General features: G+C 40.8%; 2 protein-coding genes across 2 annotated transcripts in view; both read right to left on the bottom strand.

Annotated features, from left to right (window-relative positions):
* Positions 1-16838, bottom strand: part of LOC140237050 (uncharacterized) — an 87682-nt gene that overhangs the window by 20105 nt on the left and 50739 nt on the right. The window lies entirely within an intron of this gene.
* Positions 3787-5567, bottom strand: LOC140237346 (uncharacterized). The gene has a single exon (XM_072317283.1). The coding sequence runs from the start codon at positions 5558-5560 to the stop codon at positions 3929-3931; it is 1632 nt and encodes a 543-aa protein (XP_072173384.1). The 5' UTR covers positions 5561-5567; the 3' UTR covers positions 3787-3928.

The raw sequence follows: 16838 nt of genomic DNA, 5'->3' as shown, positions 1-16838 counted from the left end.
CCTTCCTTGACCTTGGTTTAATTGGATGAATAGGAGAGCATGTATTTGGGGATTTAAGGACTTTAACTTGACTTTGAGCCATTCATACATTTATGCATTGAGTAATTTTCATGGTACCGGTATGGAGAAAAAGTGCAACTTCTGTACTGAATAGTAAATTGTTACCATGTTCATCTGGCCTTTGACCCTAAAATTCATAAGATAATCACTTTCAGGTAGAACATGCATAAATATGCAGTAGGTTTCACGATAAATTGAGCCACTTCCGAAATATGGAGGAAAAAGTTAGTTCAGCACTTTCACTTGATCTTTGACCTTTTGACCTTTGAGGCAAAAAAAAAAAAAAAAAACTCTCCAGAGAATTTCTATTAGGTTACACATGCATACACCAAGTGTAAAAAAAAATAATAATCCTGCTGGCATTGCATGAACATGAGGGAAAAAGTAAAATTTTGAAGTGTTACACTTGACCTTTGACCCCTGACCTTTGACCCCATGAACCCTACATTCTCTAGATAATCACTGCCAGTCAGTACATGTATATACTATGTTCCATGAAGATACCTTGAACAATTTTCCAATTTACAGAAAAAAAAGAAGTTTTAATACTTTTACTCGACCTTTTGACCTTTGACCTTTGACCTCATGACCCAAACTTTCACCAGAGAATCTAAATTGGGTAATACATGTATACACTAAGTTTCAAGAAAATATCTTCAGGCATTGCATAGATATGGTGGAAATAGTGAAATTTTATGTATTTGACCTTGACCTTTTGACCTTGAGCACGTGCACCCAAAAGTTGATAGGCACAACTTCACCCCCTAATACACATACATGCCAAGTTTCATTAGGATACCTCAACAGCTTTTGATAGTTACCTTGTCCACAAAATTCATTACGGACGGACGGAAAGACGGACGGACGGAAGGACGGACGGACGGACGGACGGACGGACAACCCGAAAACGTAATGCCTCCGGCACCACTTCGTGGCGGAGGCATAAAAAAAACGAGGAAAAGTAGAAATTACGCGGTGCGTAATATATGTCCCCGCCGGAAGTAGCATTTTGTAACAAAATGTGCAATATAGGTAAAAAATCAAGTGCAAAAGGTCAAAGAAGTCAAAGGTCAAAAATTCTGTGTAGAAGTTTGGAAGCCCTCACCTAGTGCCATCACATAAAGCAAATGGAATCGAAATTGGGTTAGAAATGGCAGAGTAGCATTTTGTAGCCAATGTACAATATAGGTCAAAAATCAAGGTCAAAGGTCAAAGAAGACAAAGGTCAAAATTCTGTGTAGAAGTTTTGAAGCCCTCACCTAGTGCTATCACATAAAGCAAACGGAATCGAAATCGGGTTAGAAATGGCGAAGGAGTAGCATTTTGTATCAAAATGCACAATATAGGTCAAAAATCAAGGTCAAAGGTCAAAATTCTGTGTAGAAGTTTTGAAGCCCTCAACTAGTGCCATCATATAGAGCAAACGGAATCGAAATCGGGTTAGAAATGGCGAAGGAGTAGCATTTTTTTTTTGCAACTGATTGTCAATCAGTTGCAATGAAAACATCTCTACGGAAGAATTTCATGAATTTGAATAACAAAGCAGTACCCGCTGCATGCTATAAGGACTAGAACCAACACTTGCTGTCGGGCGAAAGCTCGGTGGTCTAGTGGAGATGACGCCTGTCCGGTGATCAGGAGGTCGTAGGTTCGAATCCTGCTCGAGTATGTACGCCCATGATTTTTTATCATGGCTACTACTAAAACACTGATCAATTCAGTGCTTATTTACGTCGATGTAGGGCAATTTGTCAATCAGTTGCAATGAAAACATCTCGACGGAAGAATTTCATGAATTTGAGTAGCATTTTGTAGCAAAATGTACAATAAAGGTCAAAAATCAAGGTCAAAGGCCAAAGAAGTCAAAGGTCAAAATTCTGTGTAGAAGTTTTGAAGCCCTCACCCAGTGCCATCACATAAAGCAAACGGAATCGAAATTGGGTTAGAAATGGCGAAGGAGTAGCATTTTGTAGCAAAATGTACAATATAGGTCAAAGGTCAAGGTCAAAGGTCACAACTGAAATTCTGTGTAGAAGTTTTAAAGCTCCCATGTAGCGCTATCATATAAAGCAAACAGAATCAAAATTGGCTCATAAATGACAGAGAAGTAGCAAATTGAACATTTTGATCACACATGGACGCACACACGGACGGACGCACGGACGGACGGACGGACGGACGGACGGACGCACAGACACACACACGTACGGAGCCCGTTTCATAGTCCCCTGCTCGAACTCGTTCGGCGGGGACAAAAAAAACCAAAACACAAACAAAACGGAACAAAACAAATCCTGGCCGAGTCGACTTTGCAGTCTGATATACATGTACATCGTATTGGGCGAGCCAAAGGATAAATCTACAACAGCCCTTGTCCCCGAAACTCCTGATAATAGGTTCACATGAGCCAAAGGGCGCTACCGTGTTCAAATCTGACAGGGCATGTGCAAGTCTGCAATGACACATCATGAATGGTGGAAACGATGAAAAACCAAATGAGTTTTTCTCTGGGTGTGTGCTACTGTGCCAGTGTGAATAGGTTCACAGATAAGCAATAATGTATAATACTGTACTGTACATATGCAAAGGCAGGCTTACCGAGTTTGATTAAGTAAACTACTGAATCATTTCAAAGGAATTGTAGAAAATGTGTTGTTTCACCATCAAAACGTAAAAGCATACGAGAAAATAGTTTGTAACATGCAGAGATATGAGGAAAGTGGTGAAATTCTAGAATCTGACCATGGCAAAAGATGTCCAACCTGAAGTGTGTGGGTCACAAGAAGTTTATAGGTGCAGCCTTGTCTAGTTACTTGCAACAAGATCCCGGGGTCCTTGGGCTCACCTGAGTATCTCAAATTCACCATCCACACATTCTTTCATACAACATGCCTATTTGAACAAATTAAGATCCTATCCCTCTAGGGATTCTACCTGCTTAATGTGGTAAAATTCCATCAAGGCATTTTTAAGATGATGATCAATATGTAACTATTAAGATCCCATTTCGACCCCCCATCTCTACAGGGCACCCCTGGATCCACCATAAACAAATTTAAAACTTTGAAAATGCAGTCATCAATGTAGGGTCTGCTAAATCATAGTACATGTATTAACTTATCTCTATCAATTCTGGTTCTACAGAAGATATTTGAAGATTCCCTGATTTTAGGGGATTTAGGCCCCTCTGGGGGAATGGTGCCTATAGGAACAAATTGAGAACCTATTTCCCTAGGGACAATACCTGCCAAGTTTGGTGAAAATTCTTTGAGGAATTTTCAAGATGATGATGAAAACATCAAAACTTACACACATGACGGATGACGGACATGGGATGATGGACAAATGCTAAACGCAAGATGATGAATAAACACACACTTAAAGTTTCATTTGGAAACCTCAAGTGGATCAAACATTATGTTCTCTACAAATCTGATTATGGACAGATGGACAAGGAACAATTACAACACAAACAAAATAATGTCTCCAGCAAAACTCGGCTCAGGAACGAATCAGTCAAAACTTTGGAAACTTAATAGTGGAAGAAATCACTATGTGCTATGACAATGATTTGCATCAGTGCTTCAGTAGCAATCATATTGTCATCTACATTGGTTGAATGCTGCAGCAGTGACTATGCAGTCATCACTGGGGGCTGGAGATCCTCAGACACCTGCTCAGCTGTGTTGAGACCATCCTCACTGATTCCACTGGCTGTCACGGCACCGGAGACAACATCAAATTGGGCTGGTTGACCAGAGACAACAGAGCTATGGACCGGTTCCACAACTGTTCTTGAGGCTGATGGCATCTCACGTGTGCTGGTTGTACTTTCAATTTGGAGCTCTTGTTTTGTAGAAGGAGGATCCTATGTTTGAGGAAGTTCAGTCATTTTAACACCTGATGATATCCTGGGTGCCCTGAGCTCAAGGTGAATACCATGTTTCTTCAGAAGGTGACATCTCAGAGCAGAGGTATCAGAAAACCGCTGCTTACATACAGTGCAAGGGTGAGGTCTCTTACCTGTGTGGGTGAAGTAATGCTTGGTAAGATTTGACTTTAATAGGAATGCCTTGCCGCATACGTCACAAACAAAGTCCCGAATATTGTCGTGCCAGTTCATGTGCACCTTAAGGGACTCTTTACGAGGAAAATTTTTCCCACAGATTTCACATAAATACATTTTGAAGTCTGAGTGAAGTATTTTGTGTGAGGAGAGACTAGAGGCCCACCTGAAGCCTTTGCCACAAACGTGACATCTATATCTGCGCCCGCCGGGCTCTACTGCTCTAGTGTATCCTTTAGTCTTTCTAACGTCTTGAAGCTTTATGGATAGTGTGCGCAGCTTAAGTTCCTCTGGTAATACTCTCCTGTGATTGCCTTCCTTGTCAGTAGGGGACTCACCGTCTTGTATTGTATCATTCCAATGCAAGTCCATCACAATGTCAGCATCACTACACTCCTCCGGTTGCCTGGTCTTCCTCCTCCTCCTCTTTTTCCCTGTAAAATACCGTCTCCGTCTTCGCTTTGGCCATTCGCTGGTCTCTACCTTCCTCCCACGAACCTCCAGTTCTCGATACTTTGACAGTGTCTCTATAAGAGTTAACCCATGCACCATTTGTAGATGTCTGATGATAGGTTCCTGGCCTTTGTCAATAAAGTCACAGCGATCACAAGCAAAATATTTCATCACATCCAGGAAGCGCACTGCACCATTTCTGTAGGTACTGATCTTCAACCTGACAATGTCGCTCCTAGGAATCTGAAGATCTTGGATCCTTTCCAGTTTCTCTTTAGGAGGAACCTCATGTGCCTCTCGGAGATGTCTGAGTACAATGTCCCTACTTCTGCTGATAAAGTGACATCGGAAGCAAGCATAGACTGATGGCACAAGTTGTACACAACAGAACAACCGATGAATATCATAGTTCAAGGATTTTTTAAACAAGGTGTGGCAGTATCGGCACCTATGCCTATTTTTCACTCTCTTTGCATTCTCTTCTGGGGTTGCATTCTCTTTTGGGATGGCATTCTCTTTTGGGGTTGCATTCCCTGTTTGGGTTACACACTGTTTTGTGGTTACATTCTCTTTTGGGATGGCATTCTCTTGTGGGGTTGCCTCCTCCTCACTTTGAAGGTCTTGATCCCAGAGAGCATATCCATTGACATCACTGGCATCATCGTCCATAGCACCACTACCATCTCTCATTGAAGTCCCAGGAGGGTTGGTGGGATATTCAACTCTTGACTGTGCAGTTACTTCTTGATTGTCACCTATAGTCTCAATCTTTACATCAACTCCTGAAGACACCAGAGAGATGTCATCACTGGCATCATTGTCTATTGCACTACTATCATCTCTTGTGGAAGCTCCAGGAGGGTTGGTGGGATAGTCAACACTTGACTGTACAGTTACTTCTTGATTGTCATCTACGCACTCAATCTTAACATCAACTGCGGAAGATACCAGAGAGATGTCATCACTGGCGTCACTCTCCATTGCACCACTGCCATCTCTTGTGGAAATCCCAGAATGGTTGGTGGGATATTCAACACTTGACTGTGCAGTTACTTCTGGATTGCCATCTATGGGCTCAATCATAACATCAACTCCAGAAGATACCAAAGAGATGTCATCACTGGCGTCCATTTCACCACTACCATCTCTTGTGGAAGTCCCAGAATGGTTGGTGGAATATTCAATACTTGACTGTGCAGTTACTTGTGGATTGTAGTCTATGGGCTCAATCTTAACATCAACTCCTGAAGATACCAGAGAGATGTCATCACTGGCATCCATTTCACCCCTACCATCTCTTGTGGAAGTCCCAGGAGGGTTGGTCAGATATTCAACACTTGACTGTGCATCTACTTCTGGATTGTTATCTATGGGTTCAATCTTAACATGAACTCCTGAAGATAAAAGAGAGATGTCATCACTTGCTTCCTTGTCCATTGCACCACTACCATCTCTTATGGAAGCCCCAGGAGGGTTGGTGGGATAGTCAACACTTGACTGCACAGTTACTCCTGGATTGTTGTCTGTGGTCTCAATGTTAACATCAACTCCAGGAGATATCCTTTGCCTGCTGTCTCCATTGACTGGAACAACACCTGGAGAGACAAAAATGAACCTTAAACAAATGAAAAATACCTTCTGCATAATGGCATTACCCTTCAATTTCATCTCAAAATAAACTTCTAGAAGATGTCAAATCATGAGTTTACTAGGCGCTGATCAATTTTGAATAGTTTGTAATATTTATCAATTTAAATGCTAATTTAAGGTTACAAGGTAAAACATGCCACAGTTTCCTCATCTCACACCAAAATTTGTGATAAGTGTATTTTCAATGTAAGGTATTTGACTCTTTGACCTTTGACCATATTCAAATTTGACTGCCATGTTCTTTAGGTGATGTACAATTTGTACTTGTGCAGAGACTCCAACATGATGTGCACAAAGAGCAAAATCCATGGGGTCATTAGGCTTCCAGATGATTTCTCGTGCTATCTCAGGGTTTCTAGAAAGTATTTTTCACATGTGATGGCACTAAGTAATAATTCAATGATTCAAATCATATATTTTGGGTTAATAAAAATTCATGTCATATATCATATGCAGATGCTATACAAGCATGCAATATACATAAATCACTGTCAGTTCAGGTAGAACATGCATGTACTAAGTTTCATGATGATACATTCAGTCACTTTCAAGATATGGAAGAAGAAGAGGAACATAGAACTTTAACTTGACCTTTGACCGTTTGGCAAGAAACTTCCAAGAGAATCTCTAATGGGTAATACATGTGTGTATTCAGTTTGAAGAAAATCCTCAACACACTGCATGAATATGAGGGAAATAGTGAAAGTTATAGGAGTTGGCCTTGACCTTAGACCCCTGAACTTTGACCCATGACCCCAACTTCCCTACATAATCACTGCCAGTCAGTACATGCATATGTAATAGCTCCCATGAAGATACCTTGAACCATTTGTGAGATATTGACAAAAAAGAGAAATTTTTTCATTTTGACTTGACCTTTGACCTCATGATCTGAAATTCTCACTGGAAAATCTTTATTTAGTAGTACACGTTTCCACTAAGTTTCAAGAAAATACCTTCAGTCATTGCATAGATATGGGGGAAATAGTGAAATTTTTTAGCATTTGACCAATTTTTTAGCATTTGACCATGACCTTTTTACCTTTGACCTTGAGCATTTGCACCTAAAAGTTGATAGGCACAACTTCTCCCACTCATATACACATGACAAGTTTCTTAAGGCCCCGTCACACTATAGCGTATAAATCAGCGTGCCTAGCGGATGGGTGAAATTTGGCAAAGTCCAGATACGCTCGAATTCGCTCGAATTCTAAGCAAAATGTGGTTTTCGAACGTTTCCCTAATGATAGATGAGCATATGCTGTGTTACGAGCGGATAAAGTAACAAATGAAAGTGAATGCGTGCAGTCCATCCAACGGATGCTGAGTGGACAAAGCGAATGAGCAGCGAATGCCCAACATATGCAAAGCGATACTGCGGCAATCACATGACGGATCTCGGCTGACGCACACTTCACCAAATTATTTTGAGCAGTGACAGTGTCGAGTAATGTTGTGACTGTGAAAATGGCCCCAAAAACAAGGAAGCAGAAGTCACTACCAAGTACTCCTGGTGTCAATACCCTCGACAGTCCTTAAAGGGAAGATAAACCCCAAGAACAATGTGGATTGAGTGAAAGCAGCAACATTAGTAGAACACATCAGTGAAAGTTTGAAGAAAATCGGAATATCGATGCAAAAGTTATGAATTTTTAAAGTTTTGGTGTTGGAACCGCTGGATGAGGAGACTACTAGAGGTTATGATGTATGAGTGGACTACAATATCAAGAAAATATAAAGAAAATACTACAAAAATCCATTTTTCATGAAAATTACAAATTCCATCAACTTGATATTGACATATGTTAAGGGTAGCAATTATTCCCCCTGCTTTCTGAAAGCGGTTGGTCCACTGCTCTTTCATAATTCTAGAAAAGTGAATTTTTGTTGAATATCCTTTATATTTTCTTTGTATTGTTGTCCATTCATACGTCATATCCTCTAGTAGTCTCCTCATCCAGCGGTTCCAACACCGAAACTTTAAAAATTCATAACTTTTGCATCGATTGTCCGATTTTTCTCAAACTTTCACTGATGTGTTCTACTAATGTTGCTGCTTTCACTCAATCCACATTGCTCTTTGGGTTTACCTTCCCTTTAAGATTCCCCTAGAAGTGCACTTCCTTCTGATAATCACGTTGAAGATGATGTTGGTAGTCCTACATCTTCCATTGTGTCTGGTGCCTCCAACTGGAGTCGAACTTTCACAATTCCCAATTTCCATGCAGAGATTCCCATTTTAATACTACAGGCTGACTTTTATAGCAGCGGTTTAGAATGTTCTCTATACGAGCACTGCAAGTGCAGTTATTATCTACCATTTATTACTTAATGCCAGAATACGTATGATGAAATGTCATGCGGGGGGGCTGTGGCATAGTGGATAAGACTTCCGACTCCCGCCCAGTACTTGCATCCTTGGAAAAGATTTTTTATCCACGATGTCCTTCTCGACCCAGGTGTATAAATGGGTACCTGGCAACGTTAGGGTGATAATATTCGCAGGGCCCTCTGGTAGAGCAGTGGCAACACAGTAGAGGCTACCCTGGGTAAATAAGACCTTTTTTTCCTATTACTATTATTCTCATTATTACAATTATGTGTGCTATGAACATCTATTATTCTTTTCTACTACGTTTAATCAATGTGTGTTGCTGTGCAGATTTGCTGGGCGAATTCGGACGAACGGCGGACGAATAAGAGACGAACTCCGTCGGATGCTAGGTGAACACAAAATGGATTGTCATTCCGTTCGTCATCCGCTCAAGATTTTGGACACGTCCAAAATCAAAATTTGGCTCCGGCGGATCTCTGACAATCTCTCCGAACAGCTAGCGGACGCAGCGAACGTCAAGCGGGTTACGAACGACGAGCAACGGATGTGAGCGTATCTCCAAGTTTTCGGATCCACTGGGCATTCGTTGGCTCCATCCACTCTAGTGTGACGGGGGCTTTAGATACCTCAAACGTTTTTTTAGTTACGCTGTCCACAAAATTTATTACAGACGGAAGGACAGACGGACGAAAGGACGGACGGACAGATGGAAGGACGGACGGACAAATGGACAACCCGAAAACGTAATGCCTTCAGCGACACTTCTTGGTGGAGGCATAAAAAGGGTAATGTAAGTATCAAATACATGTGGTAAAATCTAACATTTTACCATGGTCTTTGACCTTTGACCTTATGACCCCAAAATTCCCAAGAGAATCACTGTCAGGCAGTACATATTTTACATGCATAGACATAAACTAAGCTTAATGATGATACTTCGGCCACTTTCAAGATATGGAGGAAGAACTGAATTTTAGCATTTTAACTTCATAACCTTTAACCGTATGTGACAGTGCATCACAAAACAAACAAAAAATCGCACACAGTGATTTTGTGTGAGGACTGAAAATAGGCGAAATGGGTCAACCTAACCAATCTTCAGTTTTTCATATTTTTTGAAAGAGCAAGTATTGTCCTATACTATATTAAAATTTGGGATCATACAACGCACACGAACTTGTGTTTTCAGCAGTTTTTCTCGAAAAAAAAACCCCTGTCCATACACTTCACTTTCAACTCCAATAACTTTGGAAAGAATTATGCTACTGCATTGAAAGTTGGCATCAATCATGAACAGAATGTGCTAAGCATGCTCAATTTCAGCTTAATCTGATAATCCCATCATTGTTGTTGCTCCGGAGGTCAATATCCTGTTTTTTGTTCCATTCATCCCACAGCTAGCATAGCTTGGTAAAGATTAAGCGCTTGAATACACCCTGTACTTCAGAGCCTGTTTTCTCAGTTCACACTTTCCAGAGTGTGTCTTTTCTTTCCAATATTTAGATAGGTTAGGAGAGTCCATTTAAATTGAGTTATACATCATTTTCAAGCTTAGATTCTGCTCTTTCAGAATCTATTCTAAATCAAAAATCCATGTCTGGCGACTTTTTGTGTGTTTTGTGATGGAGGGTCACATATGGCCTTTGACTTTATGGCAAAAACCTTTCCAAGCAAATTTCCATTGGGTGATGTACAAAGATATTATAAGTTTCACATAAGAAAAAATCCTGCAGGAATTGCATAGATATAGGAGAAATAGTGAAATTTTGAACATTTGACCTTGACCTTTGGCCTCGAGCATGTGCACCCAAAAGTTGATAGGCACAACTTCACCCACACATGTATGCTAGATTTCATTACAATACCTCTGACATTGTTTTTAGTTACCCTGTCCACAAAATTGATGTCATACGGAAGGATGGACAACCCAACTCATTGCCTCCAACTCTTCACTCACTCAAGAAGGATCCAGGCTCCAGATGTAGAGCTAAGGTAATTGTCTCCTTCCAAATAATTGACTTACATACAAGAACCCCACCCATTGGAAAACAAACAAGCAAAAACAAAAGAAAATATTAACTAATCATTCACAGAAACAGACTCTAGATCAGATGATGATATGAAAATGAACAATTTTGACCCATTCCTGGCTGTACTAAACCATGACGCATGCGAAAAAATGGGACCAAGGCATTTCCAAGGGAAAGTAGCTTTGAGATGCCAAAGAGATACAAAAGAGATTGTACAATGGACACAGAAAGGAACACATCAATGAATTTGTGGTGGCTCGTGGCAAACTGGTGTTAGTCAAGAGCAATCCAAGCTAATTTACAGGCCCAAATCACACAGTAGAGTAGACACTGGACTTATTTGTCATTTTACGGATTTGACTCTGTCCTTTGACCCAAGTGCATGCACAGTCTACAAATCCACACACACAGCCTTGTCCACTTACACATACAGTTGTACATATACCATATTCCCATTAAGTTTTTAGGTAAAGTGCGCTGTCCCCACAATTGATCATAACAACCTTAAAACGAGATGCCTCCAGTGACAATATGTGGCACAGGTATATAACACACAGCCAGCAAAACACATACACAAAAGTCTGGATTTGGACACATCTCACTAATACAATGTCATGGCAGCAGTCACTGTCCGACCATGTACTATGACATAATGATTTGCATCAGTGCCTCAGTAGCAATCATATTGTCGTCTATGTCACTAGAATGCTGTGGCAGTGACTGTGCAGTCATCGTTGGGGGCTGGAGATCCTCAGACACCTGCTTAGCTGTCTTGAGACCATCCTCAAAGATTTCACTGGCTGTCACAGCACTGGAGACAACATCAAGTAGGGCTGGTTGACCAGAGACAACAGAGCTATGGACACATTCATTATCAATTCTTTGGGTTGATGGTATCCCAAGTGCACTTGATCTACTTTGATCTACTTGATCTACTGTGTTTGAGGAGGTTTAGTCATCTTAACAACTGATGATTTCCTGGGTGCCTGGTGCTCAATGTGAATACCATGTTTCTTCAGGAGGTGATTGCGCAGACTTCGACGTTCAATGAATTCCTGCTTGCACTCAGTGCAGGGGTGAGGTTTCTTACCCGTGTGGGTGAAATAATGCTTGTTAAAATTTGCTTTCGTCAGGAATGCCTTGCCGCAAACCTCACACACAAAGTCCCTGATATTGTTGTGCCAGTTCATGTGCACCTTCAGGGAATTTTTACAATGGAATTTTTTCCCACAGATTTCACATAATAACACTTTTAAGTCTGAGTGAAGTTTTTTGTGTGTGGAGAGACCGGAGCACCACTTGAAGCATTTACCACAAACATGACATTTATATCTGCGCCCGCCGGGCTCTCCTGCTGTAGTATCTCCTTTTGTCTTTTTAACATCTTGAAGTTTTATGGATACTGTGCCCAGTTTAAGTTCCTCTGGTAATACTCTCCTGCAATTGCCTTCCTTTTCAGTAGGGGACTCACTGTCTTGTATTGTATCATTCCAACCCAAGTCCATCACAATGTCAGCATCACTACACTCCTCCAGTTGACTAGTGCCAGAGGAAGACGTTCTGTCACAGTTCGTGGTGTTCTTCCTTTTCCTTCTCTTTTGACTTTTGCCTGTAAAATACCACCTCAGTTTTCGCTTCCGCCATTTGCTAGTCTCTACCTTCCTCCCAGGAACCTCAAGTTCTCGATACTTTGACAGTGTCTCTACAAGAGTTAACCCATGAACCACTTGTAGATGTCTGATGATAGGTTCCTGGCCTTTGTCAATAAAGTCACATCGATCACAAGCAAAATACTTCATTAGGTCTAGGCAGCGCACTGCACCATTTCTGATGGTACTGATCTTCAAACTGACTATGTTGCTCTTAGGAATCTGAAGATCTTGGATCCTTTCCAGTTTCTCTTCAGGAGGAACCTTATGTGCCTCTCGGAGATGTCTGAGTACAACGTCCCTACTTTTGTTGATAAAGTGACATCGAAAGCAAGCATAGACTGATGGCACAAGTTGTACACGACAGAACAACCGATGAATATCATAGTTCAAGGCTCTTCTAAACAAGGCATGGCAGTATCGGCACCTATGCCCTCTACCATGCCTTCTTACACACCTATTTTTCACTCCCTTTGCATTCTCTTTTGGGGTTGCATTCTCTTTTGGGATGGCATTCTCTTTTGGGGTTGCATTCTCTGTTTGGGTTACACACTGTTTTGAGGTTACATTCTCTTTTGGGGTAGCATTTTCTTCTGGGGTAACATTCTCTTTTGGGGTAGCCTCCTCTTTATTTTGAAGATCCCAGAGAGCATACCCATTGCCATCAGTGGCATCATCATCCATTGCACCACTTTCATCTCTTGTGGAAGTCCCAGGAGGGTTGGTGGGATAGTCAACACTTGACTGTGCAGTTACTCCTGAATTGTCATCTATGGGCTCAATCTTAACAACGACTCCAGAACATACCAGAGAGATGTCATCACTGGTGTCACTGTCCATTGCACTACTAGCATCTCTTGGGAAAGTGCCAGGAGGGTTGGTGGGATGTTCAACACTTGACTGTGTAGTTACTCCTGAATTGTCATTTATGGGCTCAATCTTAACATCAACTCCTGAAGATACCAGAGAGATGTCACCAGTGGCATCCATTTCACCTCTACCATTTCTCTCGGAAGTGCAAGGAGGGTTGGTGGGATATTCAATACTTGACTGCACAGTTACTTCTGGATTGTCATCTATGGGCTCAATCTTAACAACAACTCCTGAAGATACCAGAGAGATATCATCACTGGCGTCATTGTCCATTGCTCCACTACCATCTCTCATGGAAGCCCCAGGAGGGTTGGTGGGATATTCAACACTTGACTGTGCAGTTACTCCTGGATTATCATCTTCAGTCTCAATCTTTACATGAACTCCTGTAGACATTCTTTGCACGCTCTCTCTACTGACAGGAACAAAACCTGGAGAGACAAAAATGAACCCTAAACAAATGAAAATCATCTTCTACATAATGGTATTACCCTTTAATTTCTATCTAAAAATAAACTTCTAGAAAAAGTTGCCAAACCATGAGCTTACTAGGCACTGATCAATTTCAAATGGTCTGTAACTTTTGTCAATTTAAATGCTAATTTGAGGTTACAAGGCAAACATGCAACACAGTTTTCTCATCTCATACAACAATTTGTGTAAGTTTTTAGTATGTGTTGGTTTCCAGTGACGTCAGAAGCGGGGATTTGCCTGGATTGACTTATTCGGTCGATAGGGGGCGTTGGTTGCCAGCCTCAAAAATCACAGACCAGGGTGTTTGTGGACAGTGATTTCTGCAAGTAAATTCACACTAATCGGCTTAAGTCCAATGTTGTGAGTATTGCAAAGTCAAGATTTCCATTGAGGAATGTTGAAATGGTGTATGAGTGTAAAGATGATAAAAAGTATAATTGCATAATGTGAAAATTTGGGTAGAAAAGTGTGAATGATTTACATGTGTATGTACGTTAGCGCATGTATGTTAGTTACGTGCAAGTCAATACGTAGCGTATGAGTGTACAGTGTACAATAGGTTGTGTTTGTTGTGTATAAAGCATGAAAATGAAGGTGCTGTTATATGGCAGATGAAAGTAAAAGGAAGAATAATGCCCGTACTGTATGTAAAGTACAACAGGGTGTATCGGAATTAATAAGTGAAATTGATTAATCAAATAAGTTTGGTGTATAGAATCGTTACAAGGCTGTAACAGGGCTATATGGCGTGAGAACACTGTTGAGTGCAGTTGAAAGGCACGATGTAGGCCTCTATAGGGTATTAATCGGTTGGGATGCTGATACAGCATAGGATAAGTCTGATAGTAGTTTGTATTGTTTAAATTTAGGGACTGTGTGAAGTTGATTTAGGTCTGAAACAGGGAAAGAGTTATAAATTCAGGTGTATTCGATAATGATTGGAGATCACTATAAAGAGTAAGGAGTTAGATGTGATTATGAACCCAAAGTATCAGGGTAAGTGAGCAGTGTTATAGCATTTGGTTATCCATTCATGCAAATCCATGATGTGTAATTGAGCACAAATGCTTATTATTGTTGTTACATTTAATTTGATTTTGCAGATTGAACGTGCAACTGTAAGGTGCAAGTGCAAGGTCCAACTGTAAGGTGCAAACTGTTCGGTGCAACTGTTTGGTGCAAACGTTTCGAGTACAGTGTAACCAAGGTGTAAAGGGTACCGACACAGTGAAGATTTGCAAGGTGTACATTATGAGATGTAACTGTACAAGCAAGGACAGAGAATAAGACACCACAGCACAGTTTCAAACTATGGACTGAGGACTCATTTATTTTGTGTGCCGGTTTGCAGAGGTTGCTCAGTAGTAGCATACATACGTCACAATTTGTGATTAGTGTTTTTTCAGTGTAAGGTGTTCGACTCTTTGACAATATTCATATTTGACTGCCACGTTCTATGGATGATGTACAATTTGTACTGGTGCAGAGACTAGAAGCCCAAGCACCTTCTGATCTAAAGATTCTCCCATCTGAACCTCTAGCAAATGGGAGTCTCAAACATGATGTGTGCGAAGAGCAAAGTTCTTCGGGTCATTAGGGTTCTAGTTGCTCTCTCAAGGTAATACTAGTATTCTTCAACATATGATGGCACTAAGTAATAATTCAATGATTCAAATTATATCTTTTGGCTTAATAAAACTTGATGTCATATATCATATGCAGGTGCTATATGCATGCATATAATAATGGCATCTACATAACCATACGAGCAGGAGACACAGAGCCAGGGCAGGAGAAATTTAATCTCTAGCGGGAGAAGGGGAGATTTTGTGAAAATGGGCTTTCAGAGATCTTCAGTCGAAAGTGGGAGACTTGGAATCTCTGCTTGTGGTATGAATTTGATGGTCATAACTCACAAGCTGGCGAAAGTTACTGAGGTACACCACCATGCTACATATGTATGTGTACAGTGTAATCAGGAATACAAGTTGATTGATCACTGTGGTCAAAGTTAAAAGCTGTAGAAAACTGTTTAGAGCACACAAAAAGGGTGCTTATCAAAGAATTTTCACTGACATTTTGACTACAGACTCTGTCAGAATTAATTAATTTCCAACTCGACTTGTGTCTTTTGGTATTGTACCTGTGGTATGAATTTGGTGGTCACAGCTTATTGTACTTATAAGGGAAAGTTCATTTACATTTTGACCTTTGACCTGGTGAGAATTCACCAATATTTGAACTTGACTGGCATGTTTAGGATATACCTGTGATATGAACTTGGTGGTCATACACTGTGTAGCTCAGTGGCTGTGGAAAGTTATTAGACTATGATGAAATCTTTGAAGATTTCCATGGTGGTAGAAGGGTGGTAGAAGGCTTAACTGTGCACCACTTTTCTTATGGCCCTGAAAAGGGCCTGGCCATTTCCGATGTTTCAGCAAGCATGATCTCGCCATTTTCATATTAGAGTACATCACAGTGCAACGTATTGGATTTATCAGGTATAGTACATTGGCATCAGACCTTTGAACAAGTAGGACTTCAACTACAATGTATATTCAAATTTGGCATTTTTATGTTATGTACCTGTGGTGTGAGTTTGGTGGTCATTACTCAAAATAGTGGAAAGTTTTGAGTACACCACAACAATGGGAGTAAAGTGCTTATCAGGGCAAGTTCATTGACCTTTTGACCTTTGACCATGTCAGATTTCACCCATATTGTAACTTGACCAGTAATCTAAAGGCTATGTACAGACCTGTGGCAACAATTGATGGTCATAGGTCAAAGATGTAGAAAGTTAGAATGAAAACACCACTTTATTGACATTATCAACAACGACAATGAGGACAATGGAAAATTGATGCTTATCTCTCACTTCTGCTCCTGAAGCAAGACATTCAGCAAAGTCATAATGCAGTAAAGGCATAAGTCACATGACAAAATAATTGGGTCATTTTGGTGTACAGTTAACCTTGCTTATACCCCCATCTCACTAGACGGCAATTCTGCTAAAATCATCAAAAATCGACAAATGCGGCGGATCATGGCTTGATCGCTTTAAATCTTCTCCATCGTATCTTGAGCGGTTCAGAAGCAAGGAGGGTCGCCACCATCGCCATGGTCGGCGCCCTCGCTACAGAAGTTTTGAACATGTCCAAAACTTCCGCAGCGAGTTTGCTGTGGTTTTAGAGCATATCACAATCGCCTCAGGAGCGCATTAAAAGCGCCACATTCGTAACTCT

Source organism: Diadema setosum, chromosome 13 (assembly GCF_964275005.1).
Source record: "Diadema setosum chromosome 13, eeDiaSeto1, whole genome shotgun sequence".
In the NCBI taxonomy this organism is placed as follows: domain Eukaryota; kingdom Metazoa; phylum Echinodermata; class Echinoidea; order Diadematoida; family Diadematidae; genus Diadema; species Diadema setosum.
Note: the sequence above shows the minus strand (reverse complement) of the source record. Positions and strands in the feature narration are given on the sequence as shown.

Excerpts from the sequence above, each read along its gene's own strand:
- LOC140237346 (XM_072317283.1), bottom strand. The coding sequence starts at position 5,560 with ATGGAGAGTGACGCCAGTGATGACATCTCTCTGGTATCTTCCGCAGTT.